General features: G+C 48.2%; 2 protein-coding genes across 6 annotated transcripts in view; one reads left to right on the forward strand and one right to left on the reverse strand.

Moving 5' to 3' along the window:
- Positions 1-24,517, reverse strand: part of NOTCH4 (notch receptor 4) — a 100,742-nt gene that overhangs the window by 26,417 nt on the left and 49,808 nt on the right. For 3 of the 5 annotated variants that reach the window (XM_083491053.1, XM_083491054.1, XM_083491052.1), the window contains exons 3-6: positions 8,294-8,369; positions 5,301-5,569; positions 3,385-3,723; positions 2,548-2,670 (exon numbers count right to left, since the gene is read on the reverse strand). In XM_083491053.1, coding sequence (XP_083347179.1) covers positions 2,548-2,670; positions 3,385-3,723; positions 5,301-5,569; positions 8,294-8,369 — 807 coding nt within the window. Of the gene's footprint in view, positions 1-2,547; positions 2,671-3,384; positions 3,724-5,300; positions 5,570-8,293; positions 8,370-8,658; positions 8,698-10,240; positions 10,596-24,517 lie in introns of those variants that run through there. The other 2 variants (XM_083491055.1, XM_083491056.1) reach the window with 2 other exon arrangements.
- On the forward strand, positions 15,389-24,040 carry LOC310701315 (uncharacterized protein). Its single transcript, XM_083492035.1, has 4 exons — positions 15,389-15,541; positions 16,869-17,586; positions 18,734-18,830; positions 20,323-24,040. The coding sequence occupies exons 2-4, from the start codon at positions 16,891-16,893 to the stop codon at positions 21,549-21,551; spliced, it is 2,022 nt and encodes a 673-aa protein (XP_083348161.1). The 5' UTR covers positions 15,389-15,541; positions 16,869-16,890; the 3' UTR covers positions 21,552-24,040.

The raw sequence follows: 24,517 nt of genomic DNA on the forward strand, positions 1-24,517 counted from the left end.
CACAGTACAACCATTTCGTCCTCTGCCGTCACCTTCTCCTTGTGCCCTCCATCTTTCCCAACATCAGGGTCTTTTCCAGGGAGTCTTCTCTTCTTATGAGGTGGCCAAAGTATTGGAGCCTCAGCTTCACGATCTGTCCTTCCAGGGAGCACTCAGGGCTGATTTCCTTCAGAATGGAGAGGTTTGATCTTCTTGCAGTCCATGGGACTCTCAAGAGTCTCCTCCAGCACCATAATTCAAAAGCCTCAATTCTTCAGCGATCAGCCTTCTTTATGGTCCAGCTCTCACTTCCGTACATCACTACTGGGAAAACCATGGCTTTAACTATACGGACCTTTTTCGGCAAGGTGATATCTCTGCTTTTTAGGATGCTGTCTAGGTTTGTCCTTGCTTTTCTCCCAAGAAGCAAGCGTCTTTTAATTTTGTGACTGCTGTCACCATCTGCAGTGATCATGGAGCCCAAGAAAGTAAAATCTCTCACTGCCTCTAGTCCAACCCCCTGCAAAACAGGAATGTCAGCTAAATGGCTGTCCAACCTCTGCTTAAAAACCTCCAAGAAAGGGGAGTCCACCCACTTCTGAGGGAGATGGATCCACTGTGGAACAGCTCTTAGCGTCAGAAAGTTCTTCCTGATGTTTAGTCAGAACCTCTTTTCTTGGAGTTGAAGCCTTTGTTTTTATCCTACCCTTTGGAGCAGGAAAAAACAGCTCCATCTTCGATGTGACATATTTGAAGACGGCTATCATATTTCCCCTCAGTCTCCTCTTTCCCAGGCTAAACATACCCAGTTCCCCCATCTGTTCCTCATAAGCCTTGGTTTCCAGGTCATATTGGTTCCCTCTGTCAGTGTTGACAGCACTGTGGTGATTTCACAGAATGTTCATAAACAGTCCGGATTCTGAAAGGGGTGGAGGGAGCTCAAACTGCATACAATAGGTCAGAGTCAATTAAGTCTTACTCAGAGAAGACCCGCTGAACTTAACAGAACTAACTTTGCCGTGCACATTTATTTCAGGGGGTCTACTCTGATTAAAGGGACATGGGTGTCGCTGTGGGTTAAACCACAGAGCCTAGGACTTGCCGATCAGAAGGTCAGCAGTTCGAATCCCCGCCACGGGGTGAGCTTCCGTTGCTCAGTCCCTGCTCCTGCCAACCTAGCAGTTCGAAAGCACGTCAAAGTGCAAGTAGATAAATAGGTACCGCTCTGGTGGGAAGGTAAATGGCGTTTCTGTGTGCTGATCTGGTTCGCCAGAAGCAGCTTAGTCATGCTGGCCACATGACCCGAAAACTGTACGCTGGCTCCCTCGGCCAGTAAAGCGAGATGAGCGCCAAAACCCAAAGTCGGGGTTTTACTCTGATTAAAGTTTAATTGAATACCACCCATCAGATAAGGAGCCGGTCATCTGCTTGTCACCTTCCTTCCTATGAAGGTGACAACAAACTATGGTAGGGCTCATAGCTCATAGCTCAGTGGTGCAGCACATGCACAAGACCCCAGGCTCAGTTCTTGCATCGCTAGATAACAGAGCCACCAGTGGTCTGATGCAGTCAGCACACAGCGGCTTCTGTGGATGTTTGGGCTGCCCTAGGGTCCTGAAGTTTGCAAACAACATTCTCAACTGCGTCAGCAACAGGATGTTGACAAACAGTGCAACCGCTGTCAGGGAAGTGAGAGGTCAATGTGGCTGGGGAACATCCCTACTTAATGCTAAACCACGTGTGCTTGCTGTTTCTCAGCTCAGAAGGCTCTCGCCAACCCATCACAGGGTGTCTCTGCGGATTCTGCTTCTCAGGCGACCGTTAGGCAAATCGCTTTCCTTTGATAGCCAGACAACTCCTTTTACGCCTAATTCAGGAAGCTGGGAGCTTCCTGGTTTCCTTGTTTACCCGTTAAGAGGCTGGCGGGGCAGGATAGGTAGCTTTTTAATGAGATTATGACGCTATCTGTTTTATTTCTGATCCCTTTCCTAACATGGCATTTGCTCCCCCCCCTTTGATGTTGCCGCCAACTCACCAAGACTGTGTGTCCCAAGAGCATTCAGCTGCTCCCCTGAGATCTATCCTTGGTCAGTTCAGAACCCATCACACAATACCACTGCTCCCTCCCCTTACTTCATAAACAATTATTTCATAAAACTGATACAGTGCAAGAAAGAAAACCCCTCAAAGCATTTTACAAAACCGTTTGAGCACTGCGACGTTTCCTCAGGGTGAGGGAAAGAGCCAATCTTTGAACACAGAAGGTTCAATTGCTATTATCTCGGGGTGGGGTGGGGTGGAATGTTTCCTTTCTGAAATCCTGGAGAGCTACTGCCAGTCAGTGTAGACAGTATGGGGCTGGAAGACTGACTTGGTATAAGGCAACCTATGGTTGGTTGGTTTTTAATGTGGGGAGGACCACAGCTTGGGTAGAACATCTGTGTTGCATGCAGACAGTCCCAGGCTCAATTCCTGACATCTCCAGGGAGGGGAGGGCTGGGAATGTCCCCTGCCTTGAAACCTTGAAAAGCTGCCAAAGATGGCGGTGGGAACATGCTGGTACCTCACCTGTCCAACCCGGCAGGCAGTGGCAAGTATATGATGCCACCCCATCCTGGCAGGTTCCCCCGTTGCGGCACTGATGCCCAATGCAGTCGTCTGGGTTCACCTCGCAGTATTGACCTGTGTAGCCTAGAGGGGGGAGAAAACAAATTCATGGAGGATTCGCTGGGAAGGTGGACAGGCCTTGGTTCTGATGCAACAGGGCCCTCCTCAGGTACTTGTGCGGAAGCAGGCCTACGGCCACCATTTGCTCTTGGCGGCCATCTTAGATGGTAACTACCTGCAGGGCTGCATGAACCATTAAGCAAAATAAGCCAATGCTTAGGGAGTTTTCCATTTAATAATAATAATAATAATAATAATAATAACAACAACAACAACAACAACAACAACACCTGGGGCGTCCTGCACCCCCTTCCTCTGTCCCTGGGTAGACTTTAAAGCCAATAGTATATATGCTGGTAGTTGCCCAGAGGGCCTGGGGAAACCCAGTCAGATGGGCGGGGTACAAATAATAAATTATTATTATTGCTGCTTCATACTTCACATTCTGTCCCCCAACGTTAGGGGAGAGCGTGAGTAAAAATGAACATATTGGTGAAAACAGCACACAGAAAACACATTACTTTAGGGTAAAACCGCTTGCAGAGTTGAGCGCAATTCACAATTATGAATTTCCACGTGCATTTCTTAAAAAAAACAAACAACCCTCCGAAATTGCTGCAAAAACATGGAGAATTGAATCAAAGCTTCGACAAATGAGCACTGAAATTTAGAGATCCTTCTACTCCAAATCCAGGCAGAATCCACGGATTGGGTTTATCAACCTTGCCTGTTTCTTACCTGGGGGACACAGGCAGCCATGGTATCTTTCATCAACAGGGTGGCAGGTGCTACCGTGGAGGCAGATCTCCGGGGAACAGGGTCCCAGACGGTACTGGCAGAGCGGACCCGTGGAACTGGGTGGGCAAACGCAGCGGAACGAGCCAATGTTATTAATACAGCTGCCTCCGTTGAGGCAGGGGTGAGGGTCCCCAAAGCACTCGTTGACATCGTGCTGGCAGGTGTGCCCTTCGAAGCCTGGCCGGCACTGGCAAACGATGACCGGGTAGGTGATGACGCAAGTCCCGCCGTTGGCGCAGGGATTCGCCGGGCAGAAGTCCATCAGCTGGCAGTTTTTCCCTGGAAGCAAAGCCAAACGCCTAAGCCAACCTTGTTTCCCAGCTTTTTCCTCCCCTCTGGCTCTCACAAGAATGTAAGGTTAAAGGTCAATGCAATTCAGCATCCTGTTTCCGACAGTAGTCGCCCAGATGGCTTTCAAAGGAAACACGGCGTCGGAAGTGCCGCAGCAGAGATCATACTTTCCGCAGCTAAAGGGTTAAAACTCTGTTCTTTGTTGCAGCTAACAGGCTAAGAGCGGGAGGTGAGAAGGAAATGGCAACCCCAAGCTGCTGCCCCGGGAGGTGTTAGGGTGGAGAAAGTTGGCACGCCCCACCCCCAGCCAGTGCCCATGTAGACCGAGGGTGAAGGTGTTGCTTAGCCGCCAGGCAAAGTGGCATGATCTTCCCTGAAGTAAGGTGTGCTTTGATTGGCTGTGTAGTTCTATGGGAGTTTTCCTCTGTATGTTTGGTTGAATGTCTCCCTGTGACGTGCAAGGCCTGAATTAAAGAGAACAAAACCTCTCTGTTCCTTTCTTCTCAGATTATACACTTTTTCTGTTAGGATTTATTTTCTCTGTGGACTCCGTCTGTCTTATTAAGTGACTTTGCTAACTCTCAGAAGCAGGGCATAGTCCTCCCTGGCCCATGCAGCAACTGGCGTTCCATGATAGACTAGCTCTGAATATGGAGTCTCTCTTCATGTTATCATTAACCATGTTATTATGATAGTCCTATGCTACATAATTATGTCCGTCCGTCCTTCCGACATTTTCTTCTGGAGGAAGAGCCACATCTTAATGCTTTGTCTCAGGTTTAATCCTCAGCATCTCCAGGGAGGGCTGGGGAAAATCCCTTTAAACACTGTGACAATATGTTCCCAACACTGAGATATGGCCATCCTTTGAAATTCCCACTTGCCTACATTTTACAAGGCCATTCTCCATCCCAGTAGCATGTACAAGAATGCATATACAGTTGGGTCAAAGTCCAAGAATGCATGTACTTAAACATGCATCTATTAGTGAAAACAACCTGCGAAAAGGCAGAACCGCCTTGCAAAATTACGTACAGTCAAACCTTGGTTGTCGAATCTGTTCGACAACCAAGGATCAGAGGGCGGTTGGCAAAGTCAATGGAGGGGGAAAAAACTTCCTGGAAGCCGTTTGGTTTCCAAAAATCATTTGAAAACCAGAGCAGTTACTTCCGGGTTTTTGGTGTTCGGGAGATGAGGTTTGACGGTATTTTGGGGGGAAATTGCATACAAAAATGCGTAAGCTAAGAGAAATTAGCGCTTAAAATACTAATGAACTTTTAGGAGGAACTTAAAAAGAAAAAAGAAAAAAGAATTGCAAGCTGATGTGGAATTGTGGGTAGCTGAATTTAAGACTGGAGAAATGATAAAATGAGAGTAACCGAAATGGATACATTCGCCCTTATAGCGCATCCTGGACTGTGAGTTGCACCAAGCTAAATTCTACTCAAGAGCATTGGAATTAATGGACCTAAGCTAATCGCGTCTGTTGATTGCAGTGGGCCTACCCTGAGTTGATTTCCCAAACAGAAGCCACAAGTGTGTGTGTGTGTCTTTCTTTGCCATACCTGTCCACCCTGGCAAGCACTGGCATCGATACTCTTTCCCGGAGAGCCAGTGGCACGTCCCCCCATGTTGGCAGGGAGAAGGGAAACATGGGTCTCCAACCATTCCCTGGCATTCCTCCCCAGTGAAACCCGGAGGGCACAGGCACGTGTAGGCCGGGGCGTTTGGGGGAAGAAGGGCCGTGAGGGAGCAGGTGCCCCTGTTCTGGCAGCGCCCAGGTGTGCAGGGGTCCACAAATTGGCATGTCTCTCCCACGTAGCCGGCGAGGCACCTGGCAAGGCAAGAAGAAGAAGAAGAAAAGTTAGAGAAAGGATAAACTTCCCTAAAGCACAAAAAGCTCTAGTGTAGCCTGAGTCCGAGCTATATAGTTGCCAGACAGTCATTTGTTTTGGGTGCTGAGAGTTGTTAGGAGACCACTATTCCCTTCAATTCCCAGAGGAGATGACCGTTAAACCACTCTGGATGGAAGAAAAATTAGTAAGGAAAGATAATGAGAATATATAGATGACTTGAGAAGACTGTAGAATGCAAAGATTAATGTAAATTGTATAATGTGGAGGAAATCGAGTGGGGGTGGAGGGAAGCGGGAGGAGGGAGAAAAGAATAATATGATGGATTGAGGCAATATATATGTAAAAGTATGAGGGGATGGGGAGGAAATGGTGTTGGCTTTGGTACATTTGTAATGTAATATGTGAAAATCAATCAATCAATCAATCAATCAATCAATCAATCAATCACCAACCAACCACTCTGGGAACTGTAGCTCTGGGAGGAGAAAGCAAATGGAAAACTGCTTGGAGCTGGGTTTTCTAGGCACAGCAAAAGCTGAAGTATAGACAAGCCCTGAGAAGAAATAGGATTTGTTGTTGTTGTTGTTTTAAATATCTAAAGGCCTGTCACAAAGTTTGTGATTTCTCCTGCTCAGGAAGGTAAGACTTGAACCAATGGATTGAAGCTCCAAGAAAGGAGATTCCGACTAAACTTCAGGAAGAGCTGGTGGAGAACTGGTGGACTCTGCTTCACTGGAGATTTCAGAGCTGAGTTTGGGTGGCCATCTGTCATGGATGCTTCAGTTGAGATCCCTGCGTTGCAGGAAGTTGAACTAGATGACTCTCAGGGTCCCTTGAAGCTCGACAAATTCCGTGTTTCTATTATTCTCTTAGGGGGAAAGGTGGCCTCTTGATAAAAATCACAGAACTGTAGAGCTGGAAGGGACCACGAGGATCATCGAGTCCAACCCCTGGCGAGGCAGGGATATCTTTTCCTAACGTTTTGACATGTTTAACAAACTACAGTTCCCAGCATTCCTTGAGGGAACCCATGACTGCTTTAAATGTATGGAGTTGATGCAGCCACATACAGTGGTACCTCAGGTTAAGAGCTTAATTCGTTCTGGAGAACCGTTCTTAACCTGAAACTGTTCTTAACCTGAAGTACCACTTTAGCTAATGGGGCCTCCCGCTGCCACTGCGCCACCGCCACACAATTTCTGTTCTCATCCTGAAGCAAAGTTCTTAACCTGAGGTACTATTTGTGGGTTACCGGAGTCTGTAACCTGAAGCATCTGTAACCCGAGGTACCACTGTAGTCAAAAAAGGGACCTTGGAGGTCATATGCTCAATGTCGGTTCAGGAGTTGCTTTCAATATCAGGGCTCAGTCCCCGGCAGAGGGGCAGGAAGGAACATGAAACCTTGGGTGACTCTGAGCCTGTGCAGATTACCTGCTCACTGGATGACACTGAATCCAATTACTATCTCCAGGTGGGGGGCATTGTTGGAGGGTAGCCTCTGTGGTGGAGGCTGAGCCCTGGGTCGTTTGCACTAGAGGTGTGTTGGCGGCGGCGGGGGTGGGGTGGGGGTGGAGAACTGGATCTGTCTGTTGGGCAGCATCCTTATCTCCCCCACTCCCTATGGGGCAAGTTTGACAGACTGGTAGGGACTCCCACTAGAAGCAGTCAACCGGGCAGGGCAAGGCCGGTTCCCTGAGCTCCTGGCAGTGGAGTTGTTGTAAATTATTAGGAGAAGAGAAGAGAAGAGAAGAGTTTTGGATTTGATATCCCGCTTTATCACTATCCAAAGGAGTCTCAAAGCGGCTAACATTCTCCTTTCCCTTCCTCCCCCACAACAAACACTCTGTGAGGTGAGTGGGGCTGAGAGACTTCAAAGAAGTGTGACTAGCCCAAGGTCACCCAGCAGCGTGGAGGAGCAGGGAAGCGAACCCGGTTCACCAGAAAACGAATCTACTGCTCTTAACCACTACACCACACAGGAGAGAAAGGGAAAGTCGGTGCTGTGCAAATGCATTCTCAAGAGTGCCAGATTAGCTCTGCCGGTTTATACTGAGCTAACCTCAGTACGGCCTTGCCCCTCTCCTTCCTGGTAACCGACAGGAACTCCACCACTGGGGAAGCCCGAAAACCAGCGCAGCCCCACCCTCCTGCCGTCCGCCTGCCTGTCAATCACCTGATGTCGCAGTGACATCAAATGAAATCGAATGAAGCCAGGGGTACAGTCCAGGCTTCTGAGCCCAGCATACCTCGTTGGCACCCGCACAGCTCAGAGTTTGGCAGTAAGAGCCAGCTTTCATTTACTCCTTCCTGCCCGCTCCAAAACCCAGCCTAAATTTGCATTCAGTGTCTAGAAACCGCCCTATGCAAACTCTAGGTGGTGTTTTGGGCTCGGAGTCTTTCGAGTACCTAGCAAAACGCCGCCGGCTGCTTCTCAGCCTAGTCTACATCGCAGGGCTGTCATGGTGGCAAAAGGAGGTGGCGTAGGAAATGCTGTGTTACATCACCCTGGGCTAATTAGAGGAAGGGCTGGTGGGAGGGGGATAAAAGAGTAACGAAGGCTGAGTCATCCTTTGCATAGTTCGTTTCTAAGAAAGGGAACACCATCCTGCAAAAATGTACTCTCTCCCGGGATAGTTTCAACTCCTTGCCCCTTTATCCCAGACACATTATTTATTTCCTTAGTGTGAATCCCGAAAACTTACAGGCAGGAGAAAGTCCCATTGGTGTGACTCAAACAGATGCCTCCATTCTTGCAGGGAACCTGGTTGCAAGACAGACCTGGCCAGGAGAGAAAACAGAACAACGAGATGGTTCAAGTCCATGGGATTAATTCATATAAACAACAGAGTTGTCGTGAATCTGTTTCTGGGCTGTGCCATTTTAGGCTCAGGATGATCAAATACTCTTCCAGAATTTTTAAAATATTCCTGCACTTAGAATACTAGCATGCCAGGGGGGCAGTTTCAAGCACAGTCTTTCTCCCTGAGATGCTGGATTTCTACACCCGGGGATTTTTATTTAGTTTTATTGGTACGGAGCAACATATAGTTACATCACTTGCCTCTACCTGTAGTTTAAAGCAGTGCAGCCTGGAAACAGGCTAAGCCAGGGCCCAGGCCGGTCCACTGTCCCTCAGACCTTGTGGGGGGCCGGACTATATTTTGAAAAATAATAATAATGGACGAATTCCTATGCCCCACAAATACCCAGAGATGCATTTTAAATAAAAGGACACATTCTACTCAAGTAAAAACACCAGGCAGGCCCCACAAATAACCCAGAGATGCATTTTAAATAAAAGGACACATTCTACTCATGTAAAAACATGCTGATTCCCAGACCGTCTGTGGGCTGGATTTAGAAAGCGATTGGGCTAGATCCGGCCCCTGGGCCTTAGTTTGCCTACCCATGGGATAACCGCTTCTTTTGCTGCTTTGCGTGAAAACTCACACAAAGGGAGAGAGCACGGCTGTGGGATAGAGCACATGGCTTGAGGGTAGATGGCCCTGGGTTCAGCTGTTAGTAGCTCAAAGGATACGAAACAGCAGGAGCTGTCACTGGTTACACACAGTAACCTGATTCACAGCTCCTTTGCCACAATTCCAGTTCTTCAATTCATGCTTTTTACGTCAGGGAGGAAGAACCTGTGGTATTCCAGAGCATGTTGCTGAACTCTAGCTCTCATCAGCCTCAGACAGCATGGCCAGTGGTCAGAGATGATGGCGAATTGCAGTCCATAATATCCAAGGGCCTACAAGTCCCCCTCCCAGTTTGCTTTACATATACCTCTCCAATGAGCAGTAGTGATGTATGGAAGTGAAAGCTGGACCATAAAGAAGGCTGAATGCTGAAGAATTGCTGTTTTGAATTATGGTGCTGGAGGAGACTCTTGAGAGTCCCATGGACTGCAGGAAGATCAAACCTCTCCATTCTGAAGGAAATCAGCCCTGAGTGCTCACTGGAAGTACAGATCCTGAAGCTGAGGCTCCAATACTTTGGCCGCCTCATGAGGAGAGAAGACTCCCGGGAAAAGACCCTGATGTTGGGAAAGATGGAGGGCACAAGGAGAAAGGGACGACAGAGGACAAGATGGTTGGACAGTGTTCTCGAAGCTACCAGCATGAGTTTGTCCAAACTGTGGGAGGCAGTGGAAGACAGAAGTGCCTGGCGTGCTCTGGTCCATGGGGTCACGAAGAGTCGGACACAACTAAACAACTAAACAACAACATCCAATGAGCAAACCTAAGTGTGGTTTTGCACATATATGTGTGCAGTGTGTCCACATGTACAAACATGCAAATGGAAACAGTTATGCGTACACAAATAAGCCACACACTGCCCCAAAAAGCCACATCAACTGCATACAAAAATGTATAGATAAATGGTGCTTCCGGTTGCCAACGTTTCAGCCCTTCTCTGCAGCTGTGCGTCTCTCACGGCAGTTGGATCTGGAGCAATTTAGCAGCTGATAGCATCACTCTCTGTACCAAGACAAACACTGAGCTTTGCTGTGGTCAGATCAAATTGCTGGCAAAGGCACAGTTGCATAGATGGGCTGAGAAGCTGGGAACTTTCCCCGGCTGAAATTCAGCGAGGATGAAGGATTGAACCCCTTCCACCTGCCACAGGTTGGCTAACTTAATACTCACCTCGAGCGAGTGGAATCAAGGCCAGCAGCAGCAAGCGATCCATCCTGTTTGAAGACCACCCTACAGACCCCCCCCCCCCCGCAACTTCCCTTCCTATCCGTCCAGAAGTGAGCTCAGAAGGCAGAACCCAGGCGTCCGGGGAAGGGTGTCAAAAAGCAAAGCCAAGATTGTGGAACAGAACCGGATCAAGAGGTGGCCCTTGGGTACCCCCCACCCACAGAGCCCCCCATATCTGCAGATGGGCTGTACGGCTGTGCAATGGATTTCTCCCTGTCACCCCCCACCCCCACCCTGCTTAAAGAACGAGGGACATCCTGCCGTCTCTGTACTCCATTGTCAAAGGTTTCCTGCCCCACACAATGCATGGGAGGAGAAAGGTTTCCTGTTACCCAGGGAACATGCAAACAGGGTGGGGAGAATATGGGGCGGCGGGGGGGGGGTGAGAGGACAACCCTGGAGGGGGCACTGCACCCAAAAGAACATGGCACTGTCGACTAAGGCATTAGAGGACTTGCTGCGACCCTGTGCTGAGAAGAAAGGGAGGCCAACACGACTGCACCTCACTGCCAGGCAAGAAAACTCTTCCCATCATGGGCAAACGTTGCACAAAAGCTGAAGCAATTTGGTTTTGATGCAAGAGACCCAAGTTCGAATTCCAGCCCTCTAGTGCAGTTGTTGTTGTTGTTGTTTAGTTGTTTAGTCGTGTCCAACTCTTCGTGACCCCATAGACCAGAGCAGGTGGGAGTCCTGTTGTGACAGTGTTCAATAAAGACCAAGCCTACTGGCTGCTGTTTTGCTCTGGTATTCCTGGCTGGTTTTTTGTCTAAGGGAGCCCTCAGATTTCAGTTCAATGTCCCATCTAGTCCAGCATCCTGTTCAATGGGCAAACAGGTGGCTCTGGAAAACTCTCCAGCAAGACCTAAGCACAAGAGCATTCTCCCCCCCCCCCCTGTGGTCCACAGGATTCAGATGCATCCCTGCCTCCAACAATGGAGGCAGCCATCATGGCTGATAACCACTGATAGCCTTAAGGTAAAGGTAAAGGGACCCCTGACCATTAGGTCCAGGCGTGGCCGACTCTGGGGTTGCGGCGCTCATCTTGCTTTACTGGCTGAGGGACAGCTTCCGGGTCATGTGGCAAGCATGACTAAGCCACTTCTGGCGAACCAGAGCAGCGCATGGAAACGCCGTTTACCTTCCTGCCTGAGTGGTACCTATTTATCTACTTGCACTTTGATGTGCTTTCGAACTGCTAGGTTGGCAGGAGCAAGGACCGAGCAAGGGGAGCTCACCCCGTCGTGGGGATTCGAGCCGCCGAGCTTCTGATCAGCAAGTCCTAGGCTTTGTGGTTTAACCAACAGGGCCACCCGCATCCCTTTTATTGATAGCCTTACTCTTCATGAATTTGCCCAGTCCTCTTTTAAAGACATCCAAGTTTATCATTGCCTCCTGCGGGAGTGAGTGCCACAATTTAACTATGCCCTGCATGAAGAAGTATTTATTTTCTTTTATCTGAGCTTGTGGATAGAAGCTCCAGTCCTTTCTTGGAGACTTTTGCAGGGGGTTCTCCAGCTAAGGGATATCCTGCCATCTCATCTTCAGCTTGGGATGCTGTTGGGTTTCTTCCAGTGCAGCTTAGTCTAAGATAAACGAAAGACTTAGATAAACAGGATGAGCTTCGGAAGAGACCCGCTATATCATTGTGATTTGAGGAATAGCTGGAACTGTTGCAGGGGCAAGACGACGATGTTAATACATCAAAAGCTGTGCAGATAGCATTGCAGACAAGCGCCTTTGTTATTGAACTTCATGAAGCAGTTGAGCAGAGGGATGTATCACAAAGCATCTATTTTTATTCCCCCCCTCTTTTTTGGAACAGTTTTATTTGAGTTCGGGATTTTTACATACGTTATATTATCTCCTTCCAATTTTTAAATTTCCTGTACAATTCCCCCCCCCCCCATATCCATTGGAAGGGTTCAAACAATCTGGGAAATGATATATAATGAATTGAAAAAGGTATTCAAATATACTTTCCCGAAGAAACCAGAGGCCTTTCTCTTGGGCATTGTCGACCAGGGGGTGTTAAATAAGGACAAAATTTTTTTATGTATGCTACAACAGCAGCAAGAATACTCATCGCAAAGTACTGGAAGACACAAGATCTACCCACCTTGGAAGAATGGCAGATGAAGGTGATTGACTACATGGGTTTGGCAGAAATGACGAGCAGAATCCGAAACCAGGAAAGAGAAACAGCGGAAGAAGATTGGAAAAAATTTAAGGACTATTTAAAGAAGTATTGTAAAATTAATGAGTGCTAAAATGATGTTGGATTAGAAAATAAGCAGTTACTAGCGGTAACGGATAAGCTAAGGAGAATGAGTAAAATTAAATTCAAAGATAAAATAAGGGAAGAACTTGCTGAATAAATGATTAGAAATTGGAATACAGAACGGGGAGGTATGAGGAAGTCGGGGAAGTAAATTATATGAAAATAAGATTTTGAAATTATACTTGTTCTTTGTTGGTTGTGTCTATTGTTTTGTTTTGTTTTGTTTTTGTTGTTATAAAAATTATGGAAACTTTAATAAAAATTTATAATAAAAAAAGGAAGGGTTCAAACAATTATCCTCAGCCATGCTCATGGGCATAGTGTCTTTAGTTTTCATCAAATGTCATTTGTTCCAGTAGTTTTTATCCATTGAAGGTAGGGGTTCCATCTGTTCTTTATTGTGGTGGACTTGATGTTGTTTCCTGTGACATGACTGCGGCAATGTCTGACTGAATAAGTTCAAACAAATAACTATTCCATGCCTCTGCTTTCCATTTTTCTAATCTTGAAGTTTCTTTTTTGAATCCTTTTCGTTTGTCGATACTCAATCTCTCATTGTAGCCATACCCTCTAATTTCTTCAAATTTATTCAAATTTAGCTTATTGTTTTTTTCTTCCAATATCATTCTATACGTTGCCCAGTCACCTTTTGCATCTTTCCTTTTTACAGCCTTGGCTTCTATCGGAGAGGTCCACCAGGGGGCTTTAGGTTCCAACAACATCTTGTATTTCTCCTAGATCTTATAAAGAGATTTCCTGATTATATGTTTTAAAAAGCCCCTGTGCGCCTTTACCTTATTGTAAACGAAATATGCATGCCAGCAGAATCGGTTATCGAAAACCTCTAGGTCTAGCAAATCTGTATCTTTGAGTATGATCCACTCCCTGATTGCAACTCCAGTCTTAGACTCCAACTCCCATCCACCAGCATGGATGACGGGAGTTGAGGCATTGAGGGGCAGGCAATATCTGGAGGGCCACAGGTTGCCTATCTTTGGTCTGAGATATTGAAATACTCTGATGGCCTAGGGCATTGAATTTCAACTGGTCTCAGGTGGGTTACTACAGCAGCAGCAGCAGCAGCGGCGGCGGCGGTGGCGGCACACAAACGGAGTAAGCCCCATTAAACACCAATAAACTTCTGACTAGCCATGTAAATCACTGTACTGTAAGTTAATTGTTCAATGAATTCTTAACTGAGTGCCAGGCTTCGAAATTTCTAAAAATTGCATCCGTTGCTCCACCCACTGGTCACTACTGCCGTGTGGCCCTTGGAAAGCTGACCATAAAGGAATGTGGCCCTCAGGCTGGAAATAGTTATCCATCCTGGAGCGCAATAAGGAGCCAGTCAGTCAAGCAAAATTGCTTTAGCAAAATTGCGGGTTAAGTACTTAATTCGTTCTAGAGGTCCGTTCTTAACCTGAAGCACCACTTTAGCTAATGGGGCCTCCTGCTGCCGCCGGAGCACAATTTCTGTTCTCATCCTGAAGCAAAGTTCTTAACCCGAGGTACTATTTCTGGATTAGCGGAGTCTGTAACCTGAAGCGTATGTAACCTGAAGTGTCTGTAACCCGAGGTACCACTCCTTCAGAACCCAACTCTCCTCAAAGTTTTTGCTTCTGAGCCTCTCTAGATATAGCAGGGAGCTGCTGCCTGTACAGTGGTACCTCAGGTTAAGTACTTAATTCGTTCTGGAGGTCCGTTCTTAACCTGAAACTGTTCTTAACCTGAAGCACCACTTTAGCTAATGGGGCCTCCCGCTGCTGCCGCGCCGCCACTGCGCAATTTCTGTTCTCATCCTGAAGCAAAGTTCTTAACCCGAGGTACTATTTTTGGGTTAGCGGAGTCTGTAACCTGAAGCGTATGTAACCCGAGGTACTACTGTATATTAATAAGGCTGCAACCTTATACAGTGGTACCTCTGGATGCGAAGGGGATCCGTTCCGGAGCCCCGTTCACATCCTGAAGCGAACGCAACCTGTGTCTGCACATGCGCGGGTCACGATTCGCCGCTTCCGCGCATGCGAGTGATGTCATTTTGAGCGTCTTCACATGCATGAACGGCGAAACCCAGAAGTAACACGTTCCGTTACTTCCGCGTCACTGCGGAGCGCAACCCGAAAACGCTCAACCTGAAGCTACTTCAGCCCGAGGTACCACTGTATACCTTTACTTGAGAGTACGTCCCACTGAATTTAGCTCTGAGCAGCCCTGAACAAGAGTTGCCCTGTACATTATTTATTCTTTGTTTATTGCTATTACTCCCGTTGCATTTACAGCCGGCATTTCCTCCAAGGGAATCCAGGTAGTTTACATGGTTCTCTCCCCATCTGCCCCTCCAATTCAATCTCACAACAACCCTGCGAGGTAGGTTGGGCTGAGCAAGACATTTTAATCTTGCTCCACCCGGGTCCTAGTCCACCACCCCAACACCTCGAAGCAACATCGTCTCCAGGCACTGCGGTCGTCTGCAAGGGATTCCCATTCTCTCCCCAGACAGACAGATGCCCCTAAGAAGGACACCGGTTTCACACAGACAAAACGCAATGTCTCTGCGGTTGGAGGGCCATCTGTCATGGTTGCTGTAGTTGAGATCCCTTGCATTGCAAGGGGTTGGACTGGATGACCCTCGGGCCCCCTTCCGACGCGACAATTATATGAGTCTTCCCTTCTCTCTCTCTTTTCTTTTCTTTCTCTCTCTCCCTCAAGGGGTTAAGTGCAGCGAGCTTCGCGCGCCTAGAGAGGAGGGAAACCAGAGCCACATGGCGAGGAAGGGAAGGGAAAGAGTGCGCAAAGAGATAGAAAAGCAGTGAGGTCACTTTCCTGCCCCACCTTCTCCCCTTCCTGGTGCGAAGCTTCCCTTTTGCACCGCCAGCCCTCCCTCCCCCCCTTCCCATCATTTCCTTCTGCTGGGGACGGCAGGAGCCCGGAACGTGGACGGTTTGCAAAGGCAGTGGAAGCAACAGGCGAGTGAATTAATAATAATAATAATAATAATAATAATAATAATAATAATAATAATAGGAGTCAGGATTCCTGGGAGGGAGAAGAGGGGTGGGAGGTGGGAATCCCAGTCTCCCAGGTGGACGCAGGCAGGCAGGCAGGAGTACCTAAGATGAAACGTGTTGGCTAACACACACACACACACACACGTGTATGCTAACAGCAGCCTCCTTCTGCAGAAGATCTGCAAGCCTGGCGGCAGGAGCAACTGCATTGCAATGCAGAAGGTTCCCCCGTTTCAGGCGCGGAGTGAAGGCACAAAGTGCCCGCGCCCTCCTAGATCCAGGACACGTTCATAGCCCAGGAATCTGTGATCAGCATCACAGCCAAGCACAGACAAGCCCTTCCAGGAATGAGCAGCGCCTGCGGTTGGTGCCCCTGCCTTGCATGTAGAAAGCCTCGGTTCAGTCTCCAGCGGCATCTACAGGTTCAGCCTGAAAGCCTGGAGAAGCGCTGCCGGTCAGTGTTTTGACAGCACTAAGCAGAGATGCCAGAAGGGGGAGAAATGGAGGCAGTGAGAGATTTTACTTTCTTGGGCTCCATGATCACTGCAGATGGCGACAGCAGCCACAAAATTAAAAGACGCCTGCTTCTTGGGAGAAAAGCAATGACAAACCTAGAGAGCATCTTAAAAAGCAGAGACATCACCTTGCCGACAAAGGTCCGTATAGTTAAAGCCATGGCTTTCCCAGTAGTGATGTATGGAAGTGAGAGCTGGACCATAAAGAAGGCTGATCAGAGTTCAAGGATGTTTTCCAGCCCAGGGGGTGTGAAGCAGGGCAAGTGAGGGATGTGGCCTTCTTGGGAGACACCTGAGGGCCATGTACAGAAATCCCATTGCTTCTCTTTTTACTCTTTCCCTCTTTTTCTGCTGTTCCCCGTGTTGAGTTTAAGATTGTAAGCTCCTTGGGGCAGGGACCTCTTGCACTCAGTGAAGTGCCATGCACAGGGACTTTGTCCTGGAAGATTCAATTGCTTTGTTTTTTAAAAAAACTGTTTTAATTGCTTTGGAATTGTTTTATTTCTTCATTTTAACTATGTGTGGATTTTGTAACTTGATTTCATATTTGCAAACCACTTAAAAAGCCTTTTTGGCATACAAACGGATAAATAACATTAATTGCCGAAAGTCAATTTGTCTTCACAATGCGGCCTTAAGTGCATGTCCACATTCCCCAAATTGAGAAGCGACAGGGATGTGGTGCGTTCAAGGGAGATACTTATTTGGTCCAATCTTGCACCACTTTCCTTCTTTCTACTTAAACTCATCAAATTTCCTTTCCTGTCTAGGTGCCACGTGCCAGGAGTCAAAATGGAGGAGCGGGCCTCGCCAGGACCCACGTCGGTGAAGGGCATGCCAGGGAAAGAACTTCGCATTGTCCAAATTGGGACGAGCGCGGAAACGATTCCGCCTCGGGTTAAGGAAGAACCAGAGGATCGGGTGCAGGAGTTCTGGGAAGCCAGGAAGCAGGGATTTCTGAAGACGGCGGCACCGTCCTCGTATCCCGGGTGGGGAGACGCACTATTGCCCCGGCCCCTGACGGAGGAGAGCTCTGCAGGGATGAAGGCCTCCTTCGAAGGGGCGTCGGACACTAAGCAGTGGTCCAGAGAAGAGGGTGCGGATCTGGCCCTGCTAGGCCTGAGCGGCAAGGAAGTCCACGAGGCTCATGAAAACGCAGACGCCTCTGTGGGAGTGAAGGAGGAGATCCCGGACGCAGACGCCCTCAACATGGAGATGCGCTGCCAGCGCTTCCGGCATTTCGGTTACCGGGAGGCCGAGGGTCCCCGCAAGGTCTTCTGCCAGCTCTGGGAGCTCTGCCGCCAGTGGCTGAAGCCGGAGAGACACACCAAGGAGCAAATCCTGGAGCTGGTGATCCTGGAGCAGTTCCTGATGATTCTGCCCCTGGAGATGCAGTGCTGGGTGCGGGAGAGGGGCCCAGAGACCGGCAACCAGGCCGTGGCCCTGGCGGAGGATTTCCTGTGGAGGCCGCAAAGGACGGAGCAGAAGGTGAGGGCAGATTGCTTGTAGAGCAGGAAGGGACCCCAGGAGGTCATCCAGCCCAACCCGCTGCTCAATGCGGGGTCAAACGTTTATTTATTGTTTGTATCCCACCTCTTACCCAAGGAGCTTAAGGGACACTGCAGATCTGAATTCGCTACTGAATACACACCAGGGTGGATTTGATTTAAATCAAATCAGTTTAAATCACAATTTAAATCATTAGTCAGTAAGGCTTGGTTTAAAATAATTTTTTTTACAGAAAGACTCATTCTTGCTGGTATAATCTTAATATTTACAACCAATCAGATGAAGGTTTCCTTTTTGGAATAATAAATTTTCAGAGTAGTTTTTACAGTTATATCAAAAATTACTGATTTGGTTATACTATTAGAAATACATAGACCAATAATTATGAAATTATTGTGAGGAATAACAACAACCACAACAACAATAATAATAATTATTATTTATTATTTATACCCCGCCCATCTGGCTGGGCTTCCCCAGCCACTCTGGCGGCCTCCAAAAAAAATATTAAAATACTGTGATACATCAAACATTAAAAGCTTCCCTAAAGAGGGCTGCCTTCAGATGTCTTCTAAAAGTCTGGCAGTTGTTTTTCTCTTTGACATCTGGTGGGAGGGCGTTCCACAGGGCGGGCGCCACCACCGAGAAGGCCCTCTGCCTGGTTCCCTGCAACTTGGCTTCTCGCAGTGAGGGAACCGCCAGAAGGCCCTCAGCACTGGACCTCAGTGTCCGGGCTGAATGATGGGGGTGGAGACGCTCCTTCAGATATACTGGACTTTAAAAAATACTTAGACTGAGTTATGGCACACATGAAAATCTTAAACAAATCCTTATTTCCTGATGAGTAGCTTTTGGACTATAATGTAACTTAAATCGAAAACTATCTTTAGAAAGATTTTTCCTCCGAAAGCATTTTATTTTAAAAATCCGATTTAAATTTTAAAAAATCTGACTTTTTTTTTTAAAAAAAGATTTAAATTTAAAAAAAATCTGATTTTTTTATCTTTAAAAAAATCATTGATTTTTGTCCACCCTGATACACACCAACATACATGTACATATTCACATGGATTTACAAACTCATTTAAAAAAACATATTGCATATTGTCCTTATTTTCCCCCCCAGACAGTGGAGGATTTGGACAGTTCTGCTGCCGGTTCCCCCAAGTCGGAGCTGGATCTGTCGGACATTGTGAAGATTGAGCTGCCCATGGATGGTGATGGTGAGGAGACCCAAAGTGGGGTTTGGGGGGGAGGTGGGGTACGGGTGAGGACAGAGGCCTTTGACAAAAGATTGAAGCCGCTGGTCAGAGGCAGGGATGCCTCTGAACATCAGTTGCTGGAAACCACAGGAAGGGACACGGTTTGGATATGTAATTCAAAACCTGTTTGAAGTCCATATCGTGATATCGGTTTCATAATTTTTGACCTTGCAATATATCGCAAATCATAATGTTGGTGTGTGTTCTGCAAAAATGACAATGTGGAAAAAAACATGAAGCCAGCCAATGCTTCTCTCAATTCCTGCAGCCCCTTTTTTTTTTTTTTAATTAATTTATTTGGTTTTTCAAATTAATTCTTTTACAGGGATGTATATATCAAACATAAATCATAATTCCAAGAAATCTCCTGGTCGTTTCCTCCTGCATCTTTTGTGATGATCCAAACCTTTTGCATCTCCATTGTGTCCAGGATTCACTCTTAAGACTGCAAGTGATATTCCAACCCTACTAATAATTTTAACGGCTTACAATGGTCTTTAAGATAAGTTATAAATTTCCCCCATTCCTTATTAAAATCTTGGTCTTCCTGATTTCTGATTCTTCCGGTCATTTTAGCCGTTTCAGCATAATCCATCAACTTCATCTGTCATTCTTCTCTAGTAGGGACTTTATCTTCTTTCCATCTCTGGGCATACATCTGCAGCCCCTGTTAGCTCTGCCGGCTCAGCTCTCCCCCGATTCATGAAGGGGGGCAGCGGATCACAAGAGCAGACGCCGGCAGAAATCACGATGCAGGAAAAACCGTGAAGCCAGCCAGTGCCTCTACTTAGCTCAGTATACAGTGGTACCTCGGGTTAAGTACTTAATTCGTTCCGGAGGTCCGTTCTTAACCTGAAACTGTTCTTAACCTGAAGTACCACTTTAGCTAATGGGGCCTCCTGCTGCTGCCGCACCGCCAGAGCACGATTTCTGTTCTCATCCTGAACCAAAGTTCTTAACTTGAGGTACTATTTCTGGGTTAGCGGAATCTGTATCCTGAAGCGTCTGTAACCTGAAGCATATGTAACCTGAGGTACCACTGTATTGCGATGTTTAGCTGCTGATATAGCACATACAGTGGTACCTCGGGTTACAGACACTTCAGGTTACAGACTCCACTAAACCAGAAATAGTACCTCGGGTTAAGAACTTTGCTTCAGGGTGAGAACAGAAATCGTGCAGCAGCAGTGGGAGGCCCCATTAGTTAAAGTGGTACCTCAGATGAAGAACAGTTTCAGGTTAAGAACGGACCTCCAGAACGAGTTAAATTCTAAACCCGAGATACCATTGTAGTTGAAAAGCAGATAGTGCCCAGCTCTACTTGTGCTCCAACCCTGCTTCCTGGTTTCCTACTGGCCTGTGTTTGGCCACTGTGAGAATGGGACCCTAAGCTAGATGGGACATTGGCCTGATCCAGCAGCCTCCTCTTAACCCCTTATTTGTGTTATTCCAGGAGTCAGTGACCAGCAGCAATATATCCTTGGGGGAGCAGCCGGCTTGGAGGAGGGGATGTACGGCCACGTGAGGAAGAAGGTGGTCTTGGGCCCCCGTCCGAAGACCCCAAAGGCACCGCCCAAGGAGAAGCCCCACAAGTGCCAGTACTGCGGGAAGATCTCCGACTGCCGCGCCCACCTGATCATCCACGAGCGGACGCACACGGGCGAGAAGCCGCACAAGTGCTCGGCCTGCGGCAAGTGCTTCACGCGGAAGGAGTCCCTCATCATCCACGAGCGCTTCCACACGGGCGAGAAGCCGTACAAGTGCTCGGCCTGCGGCAAGACCTTCAGCGACAAGATCGGGCGGCTGATCCACGAGCGGACCCACACGGGCGAGCGGCCCTACAAGTGCCCCGAGTGCGGGAAGAGCTTCGGCACGCGCTGCAACCTCCTGCGCCACCGGAGGGTGCACACGGGGGAGAAGCCATACCGGTGCGCCGAGTGCGGCCAGAGCTTCCGCTACCGGCCGCAGCTGGTGATCCACGAGGGCAGCCACAAGGGGGAGAAGCCCTACAAGTGCCCCGAGTGCGGGGAGAGCTTCAGCCAGACGCGGCACCTGGTCATCCACAAGTGGACCCACACGGGGGAGAGGCCCCACAAGTGCGGTGTCTGCGGCAAGAGCTTCAACCAGAAATCGGACCTGGTCACGCACACCCGGACCCACACGGGCGAGAAGCCGTACGCCTGCTCCGAGTGCGGGAAGAGCTTCATCTCCAGCTGCCAGCTGAGGAAGCACGAGCGGATCCACACGGGCGAGAAGCCCTACCAGTGCGCCGAGTGCGGGAAGCGCTTCACCTACAGCTCGCACCTGACGACGCACAAGCGCACCCACACGGGCGAGAAGCCCTACCAGTGCGCCGACTGCGGCAAGTGCTTCATCTCCAGCTCGCACTTCACTGCCCACAAGCGCACCCACACGGGGGAGAAGCCCTTCCGCTGTGCACACTGCGGGAACGGCTACATCCAGAGGTCGCAGCTGGCCAAGCACGAGAGGTCCCACACGGGCGAGAAGCCCTACGCCTGCTCCGAGTGCGGGCAGAACTTCCGCTGGAGCCAAGGCCTCAAGAAACACATGCGGACGCACACGGGAGAGAAGCCCTACCAGTGCCCCAGGTGCGAGAAAACCTTCTCCAGCTCCTCCAACCTCTCCCGGCACCAGAAGATCCACGCCAGGGAGAAGCCATAGTGCCAGCTTCGTGTCCGGATCCAGTGGTGGAATCGTGGGTGCGGTCCGGGGCAGGGATACCAAAGAAGGACGTCCAAAACGCCCAGGGGTTCAGTCCTAGTGCTTTATTCAAAAAAAGGTGCAGACTTCCAGCAAAGCAAGTGAATATACAATGGTACCTAGGGTTACAGGCGCTTCAGGTTACAGACTGCTAACCCAGAAATAGTACCTCGGGTTAAGAACTTTACCTCAGGATGAGAACAGAAATCGCGCGGCGGCAGCGGGAGGCCCCATTAGCTAAAGTGGTACCTCAAGTTAAGAACATTTTCAGGTTAAGAACGGACCTCCAGAACGAATTAAGTTCTTAACCTGAGGTACCACTGTAAACGTTATCTGAGCTCCTTGCTACAACAACTAATTGTGGGGTTATCTTGACTACCAAGATGGCGTCTGCAGGCCTTCCAGAACATGCCGCCTTTGGTTCAGCACACTGACAAGCAGTGCTCTCACCTCTCTGACACCTCACCCTGACAAAGCCTCTGGGGCTGCTGCAGCGAAAACCCGCTTTGAGGGACTTGTTTCTCTTCTCCCTGCCAAAAGGCACACTCTCCTCCAGCTGCCAGCTGCCCGGGAACTGCAAGGGAGGGGCACTCTGGCTCACAGAACCAGCAAGTGGAACAAGGGCTGCTGGCTGTTTTTTTCTGGTATTGCTTTATGCCAGGTTTGGGGAACTTGTGGCCCTCTGGATGCAAGACTCCAGTTCCCATCATCCCCAGCCGATGCGGGAAATGGCCAGGAATGAAGGGAGCTGCGGTCCAGCAACACCTGGAGAGCTTTGGGTTCTGCCATTCTTGCTTTTGGAAGTAAGCCTAAGTAGACTCTGAATATGCAAGGATGAGGTTTCATGGTTCAAGTGTGTCATGGGCCAGCTTTGAGAATTTGCTTAATTGAAAGAGCCAGAAAACAAGTTCAGACGCAACACTATAGAAGAAGAGGAGTTTGGATTTGATATCCTGCTTTATCACAACCCGAAGGAGTCTCAAAGCGGCTAACATTCCCTTCCTCCCCCACAACAAACACTCTGTGAGGTGAGTGGGGCTGAGAGACTTCAGAGCAGTGGGACTGGCCCAAGGTCACCCAGCAGCTGCATGTGGAGGAGCGGGGAAGCGAACCCGGTTCCCCAGATTACGAGTCCACCACTCTTAACCACCACACCACACTGGCACTGTAGCCCGAGCAGATTGGAATAAAATTCAGATGGAAAGGGAATTGAAATATTTAGGCTGCCATCCCAGCCCTGCTCACTGAATTCAGTGGGGCTTACTCCCAGGTGTGTTGAGTTAGGATCGCTGCTTCTGCAGGGCTGGTGTCTTAAAAAGGTTGGTGCTGGATTTCAAAAAGTAAACCTTGTTGGCAAGGAACGTGATGGGTTTGTTGGTTTTTAACAGCTCTGATGGATGTACACAACTGCTTTTAGGCACTGGGGAAGAGAGAATATTCTATTCCATTGTATTATAGAGGGATGTTTATCAATTTGCCATTGGTGCGTACCTACATTATGGGCACATTTGTTTCTTGGCCACTGTGATCCACCCAAAGCAGAAGGCAATATGTACAAAGTCACAGCAGTTTAGATTTTAGCAACTGTACTGACTGTAGGTATTGTGTTAAAACTAACTCCAGATCCTCATTAAATTCTAGCTGCTGTATCTCATGTGTAGTGGAACGTGCATTGCATTAAAAAATAAATGTCTTGCCCTTCCCCTCCGAGGAGCTCAAGGAGGTCTCCACCATTTCCTGCCCAACCCCAACATCCTGTAACAACCTGGTAAGGTGAATTAATTGAAAGCGTCAGGCCAAAAGCTGTTGTTCCAACAGTGGCCAACCGGTTGCCTCTGGGACGGTCGCGAGCAGGATGGGAACAGCTGACTCCCCACTTATGGCTCCCAGAAACTGGTATTTGGAGGCACTCAAAGGGATTTCTAGCTGAGATTCCGTGATTCAGTTGTGTAATGGAGCACCACCATGCTCTGTTCTCCTGGGGTGCTATTTGCCAGAATTCTGCATGCCAGATAAGTCTGCTTTTCTCAGACAGAAATCCACCAAAATAAGCAGGTGAAGAGGTAAGGCTATGTAAGGTAAAGGTAAAGGACCCCTGGGTGGTTAAGTCCAGTCAAAGGAGACTATGGGGTTGCAGTGTACACACCACAGAGACATAGCATACAGAGCATAACACAAAAACACAGGAAGAGCCCAGCTAGATCAGATCAAGGGCCTATCCAGCCCAGCCTCCTGCTTTCACAGAGGCAAACTAGATCCCTGTGGGAAGCTCACATATACAGAACAACAAACCCCTGTGTTGCAAAACTTAACACTACAATCAATACAAGCAACACGCAGACCAGTATACTAGATAGCACTGTAATTCTTCTTGCATTATATACATGATTTAATAACAAAACAAAATGTGTGCACTTGTCAAATCTCTAATATATTTGAAATCAATTGAACACACGTCTGTCAATCTTTGAAAGTCCGCAGAAGTATAATAAGTCTATGGTTGAAACAAAGTAATAGATGCTATCCTGTGGGCTAAGCGGTAAAACTTTTTTTAGGCGTGCCAAAGTAGTAGGTGAATAACAACGGACAGTGATCCCGGATAATCTGACTGTTTCGCTGGAATCTTCTTCAGCACAACTAGAAAAGAATTCAAATATGAAACCATGACCTGTGTACATGAATACTATATAAACTTCACACATTACAATCCATATGCTACAACTACAATAAGAAGAACAAAGGTACATACCCCATAGATTAGAAAATTGCACAAGGAGCAGTGGTCATATGGATATGTAACCACTGGTACCAGTTACATGACACCTGAAGCATAAGTAACCATTCCCAGGTGGTGCTCATTACAGGGAGAATGAATTGCAGTAAGTAAATTTAAAGGTACAAAGCGATATAACAACAATAGAAAAGCA

The sequence above is a fragment of the Podarcis liolepis genome (genome assembly GCF_965112155.1).
Source record: "Podarcis liolepis genome assembly, chromosome: 2".
NCBI classification, from domain to species: domain Eukaryota; kingdom Metazoa; phylum Chordata; class Lepidosauria; order Squamata; family Lacertidae; genus Podarcis; species Podarcis liolepis.